Below are 19,134 nucleotides of genomic sequence, written 5' to 3' on the forward strand. Positions count from 1 at the left end.
TGGTTTCTTGTTTTACGATTTAAAAAGTAATAAGATTGGTTTGCTGGTCAAAATTGGTTAGAGTGGTCTGACAATTCACCGCGGTTTTCGAAAGAGAAATGTGTACAAAGATGTCACAACTTCAACAAAAGCTGCTTGCGGCGAAACAGTAAGTGCCATTTTCCCAGTCCCCCAAGAATCAGTCAATATCCAGATTTAACTAGCGCTTATGAGGTTACAGGTAAACAGCTCTGAGGTGGCTGAATCACTCTGACCGACAGAACATGAACTAGCTAGTTGTTGTTGTTGTTGCGGTTGATGATGCTGTGTGCTGGTTTAGTGTCATCACGAATTAAAACGAGGATACTATGAGCCTAGTAGATTGTCTGGAACAAGATTTGCCTGTAATAAAGGCAGTATTGGAATCCACATTGGAATACAGCTGTGCATGCTTAATAAGCATTAACATAATATTTTTTTTGCCACAGGCTAGTTCAAACTTGTCAGAATGAAGACCTTCATCTATTGAAACTAAAACAAGAATTTCTGGATGGGGAAGATTGCATTGCACAGAAAAAGGTTAGTTTGCTTTCAGATGAGAATGTTTAGAGAAGAGTGGTAGGAGCTCATGTATGCCTAGCCAGTGAATTGAGTGATAAATCATAACCAATTTGAAAGTATCATATTTTTTCTGTAACTAACTTTACACTCATGTGCAGGTGACAATTGTCACAGCAGTGTCATTTTAGAATTGAAATACTAATGTAAGCCTCAACCATACTACTTTAACTGTTTGAAGTCAGAAATTCCCCTGACATCAGACAAAAATTTTTAAATATTTTTTATGTTCAGTTGTATCAATGATTTCACTAATTTTTGTTTAGATAATGGATTTCTACAGATTTTTGTCATTGTCAGATTCACATACACAAACATTTTTTTTTACAAAATGATTGTTGTCATGTAATTACAGACCCTTTCATCATTTTTCCATGCAGATTTCAAAAGTTTCAAATGCATGAATTGTGCAACAATCAAACAAACAACAAACAAATGAATGGTGTTCTGTTACTGATTTTTATTTTATTCTATGATTTTTACATTTTCCTAATTCATACATGTACACATTGTTTCAGCAGTATTTGTACATACATATATGTGCTATTCTCACTGAAAGATGGTCATGTATTTTCAGAGTCAGTATTCCTTGTTGAAATATGGACTGGCAGAAGTGGAAGCAAAAGTATCATTCTTGAGAAATTTGAAGGAAGATCGTGATGACTGGAGTCATCCAGATGATGCAGGTTTGGAAAAAAAAAAAAAATGTGAAACATACACGTATAATATATTTTCTAGTAATGCGTTTTGTTTGATTCTGAGTGATTCATCTACCATATAGGGCCTCTAATTTTTTTGTGAAATTTTTTTCTTACCAGAAAAGCTTACAGGATTAGAGTCCACGTTTATTTTTTTATTCATAATTAGATACCCCTGTATATATTGTTACTTTGGCATCAAAAGTATCATTTTAAGGCCTTTATGCGCTTCTGACAGCGCATTTTTACATTCCAAATGCACTGCTGTAGAGTCTGCACAATTTATTATGTAAGTATTTATTTGTGTGTTTTTGTATTTGATTGATTGGTGTTTTATGCAATACTGTGAGAAGATTTCACGTATGGTTCACACTGGTTTATAGGTTTATTACTAGGTTTTATTTGATACAAGTGTTTACAAGTTAACATCTTTCAACAGTTTAATAAATGTTTCAACCAGTGGCTGCCCAAGACCTGTACATCGATAACCTGTAAATACCCTCATATTTGTGATAGCATAGATTTTTGTAAAATTCTGTTTGCTGTCCTTTGTTTTATGTAATACTTCTTAATGGAATATGATGTGCAAAAATAAAATCTAGCAGCTAAAGACTATGATTTTTGGTGTTGACATGGAGAACTAGTCATGAAGTGAGTGGGAAGAATCTTTAATTTATTAAAAATCTAATGGTCTTATCCTTTCATGATATACATGCCTTGGACTATGCTCTTCTTTTCAGATAAACACCTAGATGATGTGACGTCAAGGCTGAAAGTGGCAAAGGAGAAGAATTCAGACACTAAAGAGGAAATAGCCCAGATGACGGAGACTGCAGCAGATGGTACAGACTAATAAGTTAATAGACAATACTCAGATGGAGTACATGTGCAGTGTGGTTTTCCGGATTATGATTTCACTTCATTGAATTAATTTATTTCTTTGATTGGTGTTTTGTGTTGTACTCAAGAATATTTCACTTATACGACAGCGACCAGCATTAGGGTGTGAGGAGACCGTGCAGAACCTGCAGGAAGCCCATGGCCATCCACAGGTTGCTGGAAGACCTTCTCACTTTTGGCCAGAGAGGAAACCAACATGAGCTGAACTTAAACTCACAGCGACTGGTTTGGTGGGTAGTTGCGTTTTGTTGAATGAGAATGATATTCCTCATCTATGTGTTTTAAGGATACATGTAACACTCTAAATGAAAAATACTTTCACTTTGTTTTAGCGCTTGCAAAGCTTGACAGTAAAGTACAGGAATTGAAGAACAAAATAGAACAGCTGGAAAATAGAGTAAGTATGACCTAGTGTATATTCACCATCATGTTCTAGATGCCTGTTCATGGCAAACAAAAACTGATTACGACCATTGGTAATGGAGCCAAAACTTTCATCGTGACTGGTGTCTGTGTAATCTGATCTGTCTGTCTTTTTCTTCCATCTGACATATTGCGTTTTTTATTCAACTGTTGTCAGTCAGTGTGAGTAGGATTCAATTTATATCTCTATTCGCCTGATTTGAGTAACATCAGCCTTTCCAGAACAATGAAAATACAAACTTCAGGGCATTCTTTACACATGAATTCGTTTTGTATAAAGCCCAAAGATGAAGATTATTAAGTTCATAGAATCAGCAGTATATTTTATTCTTATTTTTATTTTTGTTTTTTTCAGAGAGCAGCACTAAATGAAAAGAAAAAACAGGAAGGAACTAAGAAGATGCACAGTATGACTGAGAAAAAAGCACAGGTATTGGTATTTAATCTGAAAGCGAACATAAAGTCTGCCACTATATATACATAGAATAAATGATACAGGACACAGTTATCACAGAAAAATATGAAAAAACTTCCTTAAAGATTTGAAATTTGAGAAGATGAAGTTCAGCCTTTGGGATATGGCACTGACGGACAATTCACTCCAAGAAGCCATGTTGTAGAAGCCCATATGAACTTGGCCCGTCATTAGCAAAGTAGGATTTATTACGAAAGTATCTTCCCAAAATCTGAATGAAAGGGTCTGTTATCAACCAGTAGGTCCTGCTGTGTTTGGTTAATTCACTGAAGATGTCACAGCAAGTTAGGCCAAATGCTTACACCTATGCAGGACGAGCAGGGCCTCTAAAACACAACACTTGTGTCCACGAACATCACCATGGCCTAGTGCCAAACTAGGCCAAAATAAACTTTGCTGAAATAAACATCGGCCCTTTGAACACGGAACAGAGCTGATACTCTTTGGTTGGGAATCATGCATTTTTGTGTGTATTATCTCATTATCACATTGTTATCACACTGATGGTATGGGAGAGCTCCGAGGTTTTGTGATGTCACTCTTAATAGCTATAGCAAGGTAAAATGCCATCACCAAATGAGTGGCTAGCTACTGACAGTTGTTTGCTATTTACATTGTTGACAAGTGGTGTAAAATTTTTTAAATATTTGTAAAACATTTTCTGGAATAATACTGTATTAATTCATAAGAACATTGGTATAAATCATTAAGTATTTCTCCCTTGTATTTCAACTGTGCACACTTCTGCCTGTAGTCAACATTAATTCCTCCATGGCAGTACAAGTATTCACACTTCATCCTGTAGCTGACCCCGCATCCATTCCTCTATTCCAGTACCAGAATTCACAATTCATGCAGTAGCTAACCCAGTGTGCATTCCTCCTTTGCAGTGCCAGTATTTAAACTTCATCTGATAGCTGGCCCAGTCTCCATTCATCCTTGGGATGCCTGTATTCACTTTTCATCCTGTAGCTGACCCAATGCCCATTCCTCCTTGACAGTGCCTGTATTCACACTTCATCCTGTAGCTGACCCAATGCCCATTCCTCCTTTACAGTGCCTGTATTCACTCTTCATCCTGTTGCTGACGGAGTGTCCTTTTGTTCTTTGCAGTGCAGGTATTCATACTTCATCCGGTAGTTAATACAGTGTTTTTTCCTTCTTTACAGTGGCAGTATTCACACTTCATCCTGTAGCTGACCCAGTGTCTATTCCACCTTTGCAGTTCCTGTATTTACACTTCATCCTGTAGCTGACCCAGTGTTCAGTCTTCTCTTGCAGTGCCAGTATTCACACTTCATCCTGTAGTTTATTCAATGTTCTTTCCTCCTTTGCAGTGCCAGTATTCACACTTTATCCTGTAGCTGACCCTGTGTCTATTCCACCTTTGCAGTGCCTGTATTCACACTTCATCCTGTAGCTGACCCAGTGTCTATTCCACCTTTGCAGTGCCTGTATTTACACTTCATCCTGTAGCTGACCCAGTGTTCAGTCTTCTCTTGCAGTGCCAGTATTCACACTTCATCCTGTACTTTATTCAATGTTCTTTCCTCCTTTGCAGTGCCAGTATCCCCACTTTATCCTGTAGCTGACCCTGTGTCTATTCCACCTTTACAGTGCCTGTATTCACACTTCATCCTGTAGCTGACCCAGTTTTCAGTCCTCCGTTGCAGTGCCTGTATTCACACTATACATATTCCTCTTTTCCAGGAGGCCAAATTAGCAGCCCTAGAAGAATCCTGCCAGACACTTGGCAGGGTCATAGCTCTATCAACAGCAGAGCTGGAGAGGATGAAAGTCATTCATGGGAATCGCAAGAAACAGAGGGCACTGTTACAGGAAACGGTCACCTCAAGGAGGGAGACATGTCGATCTACGAAAAAGTCGATGGTGAAGTGGTAGGTCTTTGGTACATTTGAAATTCCCCATTGGCATCTGCAAGACTGATTTAGTCTTCAAGAGAGGGAAACTTAAAAAGACTAGAAGTGTAACTTAAGTCAAGTCTTTCATTGTAGTAAATCTGTATTTCAATGTACATTTACACTATTATCATGGGCACGCAGTTGAATTTTACGTTGTTTTTTTGTTTCTTCATAGAATTAAGAGCAGGTACTAATTCTTATGATAAGCTTTATGAAGCTATCTTTTGCTTTCCTGCATAAATTTTGATCAACTTTTTGACAATTTTTTGAAAACTATACAGAGATTTTTGGCCAAAAAATTATCACAAATCCATTTAAATTTTTGCTGTTATTTTGGAATAGTCCAAATAATTACCTTTCACAAAATCTCAGCCTATGTATAAGTTTATATGTTCATAAAAAAAAATATTTTTTAAATTATTAGAATCATTGTAACTGCAGGTGTCTGATATTTACTGAAAAGCAAAAATTTGAACTATTCTTGGTAGGTAGAGCAAGTTGGATTATTTGACGTATTTGATATGGCTTGTGTAAACAGTTACCATGCAAAGTCATGCTTGTAAAAGAGCTATTTTTAATTTCTTGTGAAATACTGGCTCGGAATGGAACAAATTTTTTTCATCCCAAACTTCTGTTCAACTTTCTTGTGGTAAATGGCATTTACTCATCTCACAAAGCAGCAAATTATTTATCAGACAAAAATTAAAACTTTCACATAGCTATGAACCACTGCTGTTGTTGTTTCAGTCATGAGCGTGCTCTGGACACACTGAGAGGCCTGAATGCTTTCAAGAGGATGCAGATTCACTATTACAACGGCTCTAAACTTGTGATAGAATTCCTGAGGGATGGAGAACCTGACATAAGGACAAGTGAACAGCCAGGCACCCACAATAATGGTCTTGTCCTGTGTTTGGAGCTGAAACAGCGAGATGATGAATCAGTCCTGATAACCAATGCAATGGTACCTACTTTGGCTCTCACTCTAACATTGCTAATTCGATAGACCCCTGGATCAAACCTGTGTTGGAAACTTGCTGTTGCCTCGCTTGGCACTCAGCATGGAGAGGTTAGAGCCAGGAACATGACAGGTTGGCCTGGTGTTGTTATAATGTGACTGGATGGGGTGTCATGTCTGGCATCTTTGGCACTTTGGCGGTCTGGACTCGCCCTGTCATAAGAAGAAAGAATATACGTATATACTAGTAGCTACCATTTTTATGGCTGTGGCTCTCAGTCACAAAGTTTCTCCTGTCTCTGATGAAAATTGGTTTTCTCCTGGCATGATCACCCAGTTTCTCCTGGCATGATCACCTGGCATGATCACCCAGTTTCTCCTGGCATGATCACCTGGCATGATCACCCAGTTTCTCCTGGCATGGTCACCCAGTTTCTACCGGCATGATCACCCATTTTCTTCAGGCATTATTACCCAGTTTCCTGTACAAACCTGACTGCCATCATCTACATGAAATATTTTGCACAGTGTTAAACCTCAATCAACAAATGAATGACTAGTCCTTGCTGATTTAATTTCCATATTATCTCCCTGTAATAGGTCACCCTGGATAACTTCCCAATTGATGAACTCCTGGAGGCCCAAAGAAGCTGTCTGCCAGCCTTTGTACATTCAGTTCAGGAGAAATGGCAGGAGTATTGTGCGGACACAAGTCCTATGGACACAGTGTAGAAAGAAGTACTGGATACCTGTTTACAGTTACAGTATGACTTCGGAAAACTGCTCGCTTGTCTATTTTTGCCATAGGGGTATATCAACGTTTTGAACAGTATTTTTTTTTTTCTGTGTCTTATGATGATCCTGTTGACTTTCCTAAATGTAAATAATGTACAGATAAATATTTTTCATACAACTTAAATCAGAAGTTTATGTTTTATCCTCAAGTCTACAGTGTTCAGTTTGGGGAGTTTTACTGTATTTCACCTAAAATTTGGTGTGTGAAAATGCACTTACATCAGCTTTTAATGTTAACACTTAAGTTTTTTGATGAGAAATTAATCCAACATTACAAAACAATGGCCCTTTTAACGTGGGTGCATTAATTGAAAACATGTCGCTTGAAAATTGATAAACTTTAGTTAAAATAGAATAAATAGCCTCAAAGTAAAGTCATTCCTTACTCCTCCCTTGGCAGAAACCTCACATGATTTTGCCCGGGAACTGACTGATCAGCAGCACACAGTTAACCACCTCCTTAAGATAGATTTTTTCGGGTCATTGGGGCCACCAGGTTCTTGCTTTTTATTCTCTTTCGACACACAAGGTACAAGTAAAAACCCAGCCTTGGACAAGGAATTTGTTTATTTATATATTTTATTTATTTGATTGGTGTTTTATGCCATACTTATGAATATTTCATTTAAATACGACAGCGGCCAGCATTATGGTGGGAGGAAACAGGGCAGAACCCGGCGGACAGACCTTCCCACGTATGGCCGGAGAGGAAGCCAGCCTGAGCTGGACTTGAACTCACAGCGACCGCATTGGTGAATGGCTCCTGGGTCATTACAGAAATTTGTATATTCCCCAGCTCTCGCTGTTTGTGTTGCCTTGGTGACAAGAAGAAGTTGACAATGCTCATGTGTGCATACGAACATTCGTAGAAAGACACTCATCTTCCAATATTGTCTGCATACCCGAAAATCACTCGTAGAGCAAAGTCCATCAGTTAGTTGCCAGCGGTTGCTAGTTTACCTTGGTGATCCATATTTCACCACCCATCAGACTGTCATCACTTAAGTAAGGAATTCTTGAGTGTGGCATTACTCAACAATGAAACCAATGAGTATTTTGGCACCAGTGTCCACCTTGCTTTCATTCATAAGAATGGACCCATGTAGAATGTTAAAATGGATTCACGAGGGTTTATTTACCAGCACATATTTTAATTTCAGAATGTACTGGCGAAACTTGAGTGAAATCAAGCTGGTGTATGTTTTTTCTCCACGTTTATGATGTATTTACTTATGCAATTTTCCACACTTCCGTCAGTGGATCAAATGATGCCCAGTCAGTTAATCCTAATAAGGGTGCATATTCCAATATGCCATGGTGTTTTGGTCATGGATTGATTAAAGTCAGAAGGATTTTGTCTGGCAAAGGATGATGCTAAATGAGAAGTGCTGCAACTGCTTCTATATACTTCCATATAAAAGCATTCTGAAAAAAAAAGTAACACCACATATGTTTCATATATTGCAAATTTTATTTCCAGCTTCACAGAACAGCATGTAAATTGCATAAAAAATTTTATACAGAAATATCAATACAATAAATTTCCACAGCCACATCAAAATTTCATCAAAACCAAATTAATTCAAGTCATAAATATGTCAATTTCATTACAGCAATTCAATTTTAGTACATTTTAATTGCAGAACCTGATAAAGCTGGTATGTAGTCCAGTGTTTTCTAATGTTGATAATTCATGTCTACACCATAAGATTAACATCTGTTCCATGTATTCAACACATCTTCACAATTTACAGGCATGTTAAAGTAACAGTGCATCAGTCCAAATCAGTGCGTTGCCACAATATGCCTGAAATCTTGCCAATATGGACTGAGGCCACACTAGTCTTAATTGTTTGACAGGTCGAATAATTTTTTTTCAATGTTAAAAAAGGGTATAAAAAAATAAACTTAAATCATCTAATCTGTGGAAAATGTGGACAACTTTGGCACTTTTTCCTACTGAGGCAATTGCAGGGCCAGAGTGCCTTAAGTAAAAAAATGGAAGCAAGGCTACCAAAGAGCTTGCCTGAATGCAAAACTTCAGCTCAATATATAAAGTACTGAAATCGTGAATTATATGCACAGAGGATCAGTGATGGAACATCCCTCTTGTGTCATTGTGCTTTATATGCATGTAAAACTTCAGGTCAATATATGCTGTACTTTTTGAGATACCACCCATAACATTTTGATAAACTTCTGATTATAATACACAATACACTAAATCGGGAATTTGGCAAATTATGGTATTTAATGTGTACACACCAAACCAACAATGGAATATTCCCATCATGCTGTTGTGCTCTACATGTGTGCAAACCCTGAGCTCAATACAATACATGCACTTTTTAAGATACCACCTTTAACATTTTGTTCAACATTGATTCTAATACACAATACACTGTCAGGAATTCAGAAATTTATGGTATTTAATGTCTTAAACACATTGAATTAATGATGGAATATCCCCCTCATGTTAGTGTGCTCTACATGTGTGCAAACCCTTATCTCGATACCTTGCAGTACTTTTCAAGATATCACCCCTATCACATTTAGTTTAACACTGTTTTCCATGTCATTCGATGCCAGTGCTCAGGGTAAGACACATAAGCTAAAAACAAGAAAATTATAAAAACACTGACAAAGACAAAGTCAGAAGGTGGATTTTCAGTTTCATTTTATCCTATCTTTGGATCTTTTTAGTGTCTGCAGTGCCTGTTAAACACAAAATAAAATTGGTGTTGGCTCAAACTTCAATCACCTATTCATTCAGAATGTGCCTCGACTGCGTCTGTATACTGCTCAGAGAGACGGCCTAGAACTTGGAAAATCATAGTCAGCCAGTTGATGTTACACGTTCTTCTGTCCTCAGACTATCATCTAATCACAGATGCTTGCCCTTAGATGTAATATTCCTCCTGTTGTAGCAGTGCAAAGTGTTTCTAAAAATCTGTTAGATGATACCACCAGACAACAAGGATGTGTGTGAAGGGTCAGAACAGGGTGAATTTTTCATGTTCAACTCATATGTGACGAGTCTTACCAGCTTGGGATTTGAACCACTGGTCTTTGGGTTCTGCGCTTCTACCACAAGACAAAATGGAAATTCCCTCCAGCCCAGAGGTAGAGAGCGCTTATAAAACTCCAGCCAGTCATACATACATTAGGGCATGGTATGTAATGAAATCCAGACTGGAGCTTTGATTATAAAGAGGCATTTTCATGGCAGAGCTGTTCCATGTGTCTCAGTCATGTGACTGAATGCAGCATTCATCATTCATTATTCACACATTTACATGTAACTCACAAACTCGAACCCATTCTTCACTTTCACGCGATCTTTGTACATACTAAAACAATGCACATGATGTGTTGAAATACTCTTCAAAATATGAAAATACATTTGATGTTCATATCTGCATTTTAATTCTGCTTTTTTTTTTAAAAATATAACTTTACTTCATTAATATTTGAAACAGAATACCAGGTATACACATATACCACCTTCCACTAATTTACCTTGACAATACATATAAGTTCCATTATGCCAGACAAATGACAGTGGTCGGGTGTTTAAAAGTCCTTTGATGGTGCTCAAGGATAACAGTTAAAGAATGAACTCTACAGGACAAGGATCATTAATCAGCGAACGTGACATGGATGTCGAGGGGAAATCTACCAGTGTCACTGGTACTTTGCCGGAAGAGTTGTGTGTGTTGCCAGGCAACGTTTCCTTGACCACCGCTCATGTATGCAGTCAGTACCATGGATTCCTTTCCTTTAAGATCAGTCACAACATTTGGCTGGGATGCTGAAAAATAAGATTACCAACTTAAAATTACCATTCCACCTTTTTTTTTCTTTTACTTTTTTGGATGGTAGTGGCACAAATTATTGCTGCAATCTACTTTTCAACCGAGCATTTAATAATATGGCTAAATACGTGCTCTGCCCGGTTTCCTCCCCCCACATAATGCTGGCCACTGTCGCATAAGTGAAATAATTTTGACTACGGCCTAAAACACAAATTACCATAAAATGATCCATCAGCCACACCACAGAAAACATATTAAAAATGTTGGAAATACATTCTCTCCTATTTTTCTAACTTTCCTTCACACTGACAGAATTAAATACATCTAAATATTTAAATTCTGAGCTTTCTGAATCATAATGATAGTGCTGGGCACTGATAACATCAAAGCTTTGCATTTTAGCTCGAAACTATGCCTTTATTGTCAGAATAACTGTCAAAACAAACATCAATCATCAAAATAAGGATATATTTTTTGATTGTTCATTTCTAAAAGTTGACCAGACATAACAGGACAGGTTGATTTTAACTGGACCAGCCATTACTTCACCTCTGATACACATACACCTTACATGTACATGCATGTCTTGGTGCATCTTGTAACGCACTTAAGAACTTTGTCAACACCCTCAAGTATGATTTCCCCACGTACGATTTGCACAAATGTTCATGTATTGATGAAATTACCTTTGAGGAGAACACACTGGTCATCTCCGCACAAACTCCAAGAAACCACGCCATTTTCAAAGGTACTCGATCCAGGGCTTATGGTCACAGTGTCTATTTTAAGCCCTGCATTCAAAAACGGATAATATCACATACAGTGTCAGTGGTACCACACTGCAGATTGGAGACTGTGGGTGGGAAGAGGGAGGGATAATTTATTTGATCTGCACACTGGTTTTGTGTTCTTGAATCTATCCTTTTTTTTCCAAATAGCTTATTTGATTGATGTTTGAGCATTCTAAAAACAAAATTGGACACTTTTCTGCTGCCTGTGAGCTTTACCCAAAACTGATGTTTACTTGGGAAGTGACATTTACCCAAAAAGTGACATATTTCCATGGACATGTAATTCCTTGATGTATCCAATACAGTGTTTCCAGGGCTCATGCAGTGACAGCTGCTTTTACCTCTATGATTCTATTACTCCAGCAATAAATCCTCCTTTGATATGTTAAAAATGGGATATTCTATTCACTCTGCACCAACACATGCACTAAACAATCTGAAAAAATTTGTAAAAACACTCCAGTGTATTTATGTAATTCCCATTGTCAGAAGAACTATTGGATGACTAATCACAAACCCAATTGCATGTCCGTGGAAACACATGATTACCCCAAAATGACATGCACATTTGAGAACTAAGTTTTACCTGAAAAGTCAAATTTCCATGATATTTCCGCTGTTGCTGCCCCCTCTCGCCTGGCCAGGTAGACCATGTTCCAGTCTTGCTCAACCTTACGAATCACATTTGTCATCATATACACACCACTCTCCCATTTCTCCTGTACTCTGCCTGATGAGACAACAGTGTATTTATCTGACGCACAGTTGTACCTCAGGTGGAATGTTTTGCTGGATTTTTCCTCAGGGGACAAGTTGAATACGTAAGGCTCTGACACAGGTGCTTGATCTCCTAATTCCCCCCTAGCAAGTCTCCAGGCGACTGACCCAGATATCCTCCCAGGCAGCTGCTCTGACGTGTCAGGCTGAGGTAGGAGTAACTCCACAAGCTCTCGGGCGCAGCGTTCATTGAGGAGCTTCCTGTGCGCTTCAGGAAAACCTGCCTGGCGCTGATGTCTCAACTTGGTGATCGTTGTTACCAGCCATGATTCACGGCATTCACCTCTCCGTTGTTTTAGCTCGTCATGCTTACGCGAGTATCTCCAGGACACATCCTGAATGTCGTCTTTAGAGAAGGCTATGATATAGCTGAGCTTTTTACCCCAGCCCGATTCGTACAGAAGTGGTTTATCACAGATATTTTCACACGGATCACAGTGTAGCCACCGTTTCTCCCGCTCACTGTACACCTCCGTCCACACATGATCAGTCCAATCCAACACAAACCGAGCCTCAAAACCCAGCGCCCGACAACACAATGTAAAACAGTTTGCCCATTCCCCACAGCGTCCTTTTCGAGTCTCCAGTAACTTCCCTGGGTGGTTATACCTTGGAAAGCGGACCACAGTTGAACATGTGTTACACCGATATTGCTCAACACGGTTACCTCCCCATTTCAGTTCTTCCGGAAATGGTTGTGCATCACCGACTTTCTGTGTTTCCCCTCCACAAACATTACACGCAGGGGAGTTAACCCAGCTGAAAAAAGAGGTCTTGAACCAATGGAGAACGGACAGAAGCAGGAGGTCTCGTTTATCAACGCCACCTGCGTTCTGAGCTTGAAGCTGTCGATACTTGTCATCAGCCTCTTTTTCAAACTGGTCTACAGGCATGGAAGCTCGAGCTTTCTGCTGTAACTGAGGGTCCTCGTATATCAACACATGATTGAAACGAGACTGAAGCTGGGAAAAAAATTCCATCTCCTTTCTCTGAAAAAATAGAAAAGATGGTAAAATCAAAGGCACCGACAATTTTATGTTTATGTTTCGGGAAGCCCAAGAATGGATACTACAACAATGTATCACTAACTACAGCTAAGTTTACTAACCTTCTATAAGTAATCAGGAATCATAAAGTGATTTTTCACATAAAGTTCAACATTTTTCACACTTTTTTGCTTAATGCTGATTGAGCCATCCACCTTTAATATAGAGCCACATAAAAGGTTCCTGTGAAGACACAGATAAACATAAGTGTTGGCCTTTATGTAACTTTCAAGGTGAATCTTTACATACCAATTTATTGTAAAATACAGTACTTTTAACCTCCGACATGCAAATTATTTTTTGTAAATATCAATACTTGTACTTACAAATACATAAGGTCTATTTAACTGTACTGAGGTGTTAGCTCCAGCTCCTGGCTGGACCACAGCTGGAGAAGAGGCTGATCCTGATGATACAGATAGGTTTTCATGCTTTTCTCTTTCTTTCAGCAGGTTATCTCGGATTTGTTTCAGTGGATCTAGGGAGGCCCATGCTGGCAAGCTCAAATATTCCCCATCCTAGAACATTACACAATTAAAAATCAGTATAAACTGGGTGATTTGCTTGATGCCATACATTTCAAGATTCTCTTCAGTTCATGCAGATATAGATGAAACAAGCTAGATGCATGAGGGTTCTCGTAAACTGACACAGGAAAAAGACAACATTTTACAAGAATGACTGTACTTAGCATACATCTTTCACAGTAAGTCCTACCCCCAGGACAACGGCACTATGAGCACGCACAAAATTACCTGCAGTGTAAACTCGATCCCGAAAATCCTAAAATGCTGATTGGGTCAACTTTATTTAACTGACTGTCTAGACTTGTGCTTTTCTGTTGTTGTTTTTTTTTATGCCGATGAACCATAAGCTACCAGTTTCATAATGTATTCAAAATAACAGAGGAGTGTAACAATCACCACCACCCATGTATTTACTCTGCTAACTTTCAGTTTCGGTTTGAAATCAAAAAACTCACAAAACTTTTTGAAGATGGATTTACAACACATGTACGAGTACAACGACAACAAATGTTCACTCATTCTATCAAACTTGCACTGGATCAGGTCCCGTAAATAAGTTTTTAACAGAAGGCGAGGGTGGGGGGGGGGAGTGGGCGTCACCCTAAGAATGTTTACCTCCAAGAATCCCATGTCAAATAAACACTCCATTCCACCACTGACGGTCAACAGTTTATTCTGTATTATGGGGTTGCCCACTCTCAGTCGCCTGTACTTTGGCGCAGTTGGATTATTGATAACATTATTACAAAATCGAATTAAAATTTCTGACGCCTGAAGGAACTCTTCTGTGGTGTTTTCAAGCAAGGCCTTCACACTATCGGAGTAGTTCGACATCTTGGTATTGGACTTCCCGTTTTGTGTGACGTGTAGATTGCAAAACTCAAATACAGCATGCATTCGAAAGCGGATCATAAATAAACGGTAGCCTAGAGTAAATAATTCAAGCCTGATTAGGTTTATACAGGAAGTTATATATGTCTTTCTCATTTTATATGGAAATTGCTTCTTTGTAATACGTTGATAAAAAAAGGTATTAGAAAATTACTTTGTGGTTATAGTTTTTGGTTCGAGAAATTATGACAACCGGAAGTAGCAACGATCGATGGCTTGAAAATGGCGGCCAAACATAAACAGGTGCTTTGATTTTATGTAGTTTCAGTCTCTTCCTGTTTTCCTTGGTCTACCTTTTGTGATACATTTGACGATCTCAAACTTTCGGTTTAGATTAGTCTTATTTTAAAGGGTAATTTAGTTGCATCGTTGAATACCACGTTTTTTGTGGACTGTTGTTGACTTATGTGTAGTCGGAATGACACATGCACACAGTGCGCATTCCGTGTGATTAGTGAAGTTGAGGTTGCTGTCACGTGATAGAATGATGAGAATTCTTTGAAGAATCTGCTTTTCACGTTGGACATCCGTGAGGTTCATCCTGCATCGACTAACAAAGGCATCAACCATATGTCTTCACAACTGCCAGTCGGTTAGCGCGCTAGCGCAGCGTAGTGACCCAGAAGCCTCTCACCAATGCGGTCGCTGTGAGTTCAAGACCAGCTCATGCTATCTTCCTCTCCGGCCGTACGTGGGAAGGTCTGCCAGCAACGTGTAGATGGTCGTGGGTTTCCAGCGGGCTCTGCCTGGTTTCCTCCCACCATAATGCTGGCCGCCGTCGTATAAGTGAAATATTCTTGAGTACGGTGTAAAACACCAATCAAAAAAAAAAAAAAAGAAAAAAAAAATCACAACTGCCAAACTGTTTTGGGAACAATTTTGAGATTTGTGAAAGATATTTACTCTGCTTGCGTGAGTTATTTTGGTGTCAAGACATGTACGTCCTAAAAGCAAGGGTAAATGATGAGATTCGAGATAGTCGGAATTAGTTTCTTACATTATGAAAAAAATTCATTGTAGTACAGCCTCTGTTGTTAGTTTGAGCAAAAGTTTTCCAATTTTTCCTGGTGTGGCATTGTGCAAGAACACTTGATGTCACCCACCACTGACGTATACCCACAAATGATGTTGTACTCTCAAACATGCAGATCTATATAAAAGTCACTCTGTCTCAATCTCATATTTGTCTGATTTATTGTCACATAAAGAATAGTAACTCCTCACGTAAGGAAATTCTTACGGAAACTGCTGGGGATTCTGTTTTGAGGACTGTTCGCTTATACTTGTTAAATATTGTTATTCATCGTAAATATTTTTGAACCATGTGCTAGCTATATTCCACAGGGTATCCATGACTATGCTTCGCTCTTTTATATTTGTACTGGCACTTGCCTGAACTGTAGTCATTCTGGGCTAGTTAGTGGCAAGGATATTTAGTCCAAGTTCATCACAGATGTTGAAATGGTAATAGGAAATTGTGCCCTAGTTTGCTTTGTGGCCCCCAACTACATCTCTGAAGGTTCTTCTGGTAAAAGAATATCATATCCAATTGCCCGCGGACCTCTGTGGCTCAGTTGGTTAGCCCTCTAGTGCAGCGTAATCACCCATGAGCCTCTCAGCAATGCGGAGGCTGTGAGTCCAGCTCATGTTGGTTTCCTCTCCTGCCATAAGTGGGAAGGTCTTCCAGCAACCTGCGGATGGTTGTGGGTTTCCCACAAAATCAAAAAAATATGCAATTGCTCCTGATTTAGTTGTTTTGCTTTTCTGTTTTGTGTAGAGCATGGATGAAGATCAGAGAGATCAAGCTGTGTTAGCATGGAGAAATAAGACAGAACAGACCAAGAAGACGGACACAGTTAAGGAAATTCACAAGCTTAGTCTGCAGTGAGTATTTTGAGTTGTACATGTGAACCCAGCATTGAAACTTTTCATCTTTTTGTGCTACAGCCAGTGCAAGACTATTTGCTGCCCTATGCTTTGGAGCTAGTGTAGATCTTGCTTCAAGGGTAACGTGGCCATGGCATGACATGTACTGCATTAAGCCACATTCATTCATGGGTTTCTTATTTTCTGAGCTATATGTATGCCCTGCTAACCTAAAAACCTTGCCAGGAAGACATGGCTCATGTTTATTTCATTGATCAAGTTGACTGTAGTTTCTGCCCAGAAAATGGTTGTATTTTTATGTCATTCATTCCAGTCCTGATTTTTGCTGTTTAGAAATACCAGGATGAGGTACATCTATGACTTTAGTTTGAAATGAAATGCTTTATTGTAAAACTCACTGCTTACTTTATTTCAACAGAATTCAAGCTTTGGAGAGGGAAAAAGGAACTCACATATACAGCAAGAGGAATGATTTTAGAAAAGAGTTTTCACAGTTAGAGGATATGGAGGCTAAAATGTTGACAGAGAGGAAAAGTGAAAGTAAGTGTAAATGCACTGTTGTTAAAGTTTCAGTTATAGAGACTGTTTTATGGATACATGTATTTTCATAGGTTACCTACTGGTATTCATTACTAGGTAACACATAGTGGTACACATGTAGTCTGGAGCTAGAAATTTATTAATACTCAAACGACAATACCTGATATCAACAAATTATCTCAAAAAGGCTTAAACACAAACCCACTTCACACCTGTCACAACTAACCACTGATGAGCTTGTCTTTACACAGTTATTGCCCTTGATTTTGGTAAATATGCTGATTTATTCATTTTGTAATATCAGCTATGTTTTGCATCATGAGTATCTTCTATTAGAGCTAATTGTTCATCTTTCAGATTCAAGCACACGTCAGCAGTTACAGAAAATCAGCAATGCTGTCCGCAAGTTTCGCCGAGAATTGAAGGATGTTCGTCCTACCCCAGAATGTAATTTACAGTTATAACGATACTTGTTAAACCTTTTTGAACATCATTGCAGCATTTTACACAAGTTTATATAATATGTGTAATTAAACTATGTGAGTACGTTATTTTCCTTGTCACAATTTCCTGTATGATACAGTCTAAAAGTCTGAATTCTTTGACAGGAGATTTTTCGTACAAAAGCCCAAGTAATTACCTTTCACAAAATAACAGCCCCGTCTGTGCATGTTACCATTTAAAATCAGTAATAAAGTTACTAAGGTCACGTTGTAACTTTTTCAAACTTTAGAATCCCCTTAACACTGTAAATAGTACAGGTAATGGTCTTGTCTTTCCTGAAAGACAATAACTTGAGCTAGCATTGGAAAACACAGAACGTTTGATGTGATTAGTGAATATGAGCGTCTTGCCAAAAATCTTCTAAGTTTGTATATTCTCTTTAATAACAGTGGTATTTTTGAGACCAAAACAGTGGACTGTGCTGGATAGGTAAACCTTCATATGGTTTTACCTCACATGTTGTAATTCTTAAACGTTTTCGCATGTTTGAAAGATGTTTGTTAAAGCATACTTTGATGGCATTATTTCTGATGTAGACTGATAAAATTATACTTTGTGCGAAGGCCTGAAATTAGCAAACCCAAGCAATGCTGTTTTGTCTTCAAAATCAAATAAGAAATTCCCAGGTGCACAAATAGCATGGAAAGTTGCTCTTTCATATGCGAAATGGTGGTGGAATTAGGATATTCTGATAAACTTTAATAAAAAAGCTTCAGTGTGCTTCTCAGTTTAGGACCAGTTATGTCCATCCATGTTTTAAGGGAACATTCTGACATGAAAAATTTTGCATAGAAAAAAAAATAGCACAATGTAGTTGTAACAAGACAATGTTTTTTAATGTTTTTCTTTACAACTGTTCCAGTTTTAGAGAAATTGAAGATGATCATGGAGGACATTGAAGGCACAATAAATTCCTTCAAGGAACAACAAAGACAAAGGTAAACTTTTGAACTTAGAAAAGTACATGTATACCTGCGATATTTTCATAACAAATACGCTTATACTTTCCTCTGCTGATAAGAGTTTGACCGGTGGTAGAATAAGGAAGAGAATGATGTTTCAATGCTTGGTTGTTTTTTTTTTCTTAAAAGGTATGAAGAACTTTTGAGAGAAGAGAGAACTACAATGCAGGAAGTTCAAACTCTTGATAAGAAATTTGAGGCCTGGGCACATGGATCAGACAATGGACTCTGGGCCCCTAAATCAGCACGCTCAAAACCATTAACCAGTGCTAGAGACGTAACCAAAGACTTGCCACCTGAAGTAGCAGCATTTGAGGTAATGCAGTGCGTATCATATCTGACGACCATAGACATTATTTTTAAACAGTTGACTGCCATGTGTATTGAATAAAAGATGATATTTCTGTTAGTCCTGGGAACAAAACCTGAAGCTAATGAGCACATCATTATTAGAAAAATTGTTTGTGACCTCCCTTACTCATGTGCTGGACATGTATTTTTCTTTGATAAAATAATGCCACTAAGTATATGTTGTTAACAAGAAAGCACTCTGGGGTAAAACTTCTTCAGCCGCAAAATGTACAAATTCATGCACATCAGACTAAGAGACAATACTCCGCATTTCT

General features: G+C 38.4%; 3 protein-coding genes across 3 annotated transcripts in view; 2 read left to right on the plus strand and 1 right to left on the minus strand.

The window, feature by feature from the left end:
* The first annotated feature begins 75 nt into the window (after positions 1–75).
* On the plus strand, positions 76–6,872 carry LOC135474032 (uncharacterized). Its single transcript, XM_064754014.1, has 9 exons — positions 76–148; positions 468–558; positions 1,175–1,283; positions 2,036–2,137; positions 2,528–2,592; positions 2,974–3,048; positions 4,804–4,991; positions 5,763–5,979; positions 6,574–6,872. The coding sequence occupies exons 1-9, from the start codon at positions 99–101 to the stop codon at positions 6,703–6,705; spliced, it is 1,029 nt and encodes a 342-aa protein (XP_064610084.1). The 5' UTR covers positions 76–98; the 3' UTR covers positions 6,706–6,872.
* Positions 6,873–8,229: 1,357 nt separating this feature from the next.
* Positions 8,230–14,565, minus strand: LOC135472707 (peptide-N(4)-(N-acetyl-beta-glucosaminyl)asparagine amidase-like). The gene is made up of 5 exons (XM_064752343.1): positions 14,340–14,565; positions 13,524–13,715; positions 11,961–13,140; positions 11,270–11,374; positions 8,230–10,579 (listed from the first exon to the last, which is right to left on the minus strand). The coding sequence occupies exons 1-5, from the start codon at positions 14,556–14,558 to the stop codon at positions 10,407–10,409; spliced, it is 1,869 nt and encodes a 622-aa protein (XP_064608413.1). The 5' UTR covers positions 14,559–14,565; the 3' UTR covers positions 8,230–10,406.
* A 269-nt stretch (positions 14,566–14,834) lies between these two features.
* The window catches only part of LOC135472262 (coiled-coil domain-containing protein 112-like), a 10,596-nt gene continuing 6,296 nt past the window's right edge, over positions 14,835–19,134 (plus strand). Inside the window, exons 1-6 of the mRNA XM_064751676.1 lie at positions 14,835–14,858; positions 16,393–16,499; positions 16,921–17,042; positions 17,400–17,489; positions 18,409–18,484; positions 18,638–18,824. Coding sequence (XP_064607746.1) covers positions 14,838–14,858; positions 16,393–16,499; positions 16,921–17,042; positions 17,400–17,489; positions 18,409–18,484; positions 18,638–18,824 — 603 coding nt within the window. The 5' untranslated portion in view covers positions 14,835–14,837. The remainder of the gene's footprint in view (positions 14,859–16,392; positions 16,500–16,920; positions 17,043–17,399; positions 17,490–18,408; positions 18,485–18,637; positions 18,825–19,134) is intronic.

This window comes from Liolophura sinensis, chromosome 8 (assembly GCF_032854445.1).
Source record: "Liolophura sinensis isolate JHLJ2023 chromosome 8, CUHK_Ljap_v2, whole genome shotgun sequence".
NCBI lineage: Eukaryota > Metazoa > Mollusca > Polyplacophora > Chitonida > Chitonidae > Liolophura > Liolophura sinensis.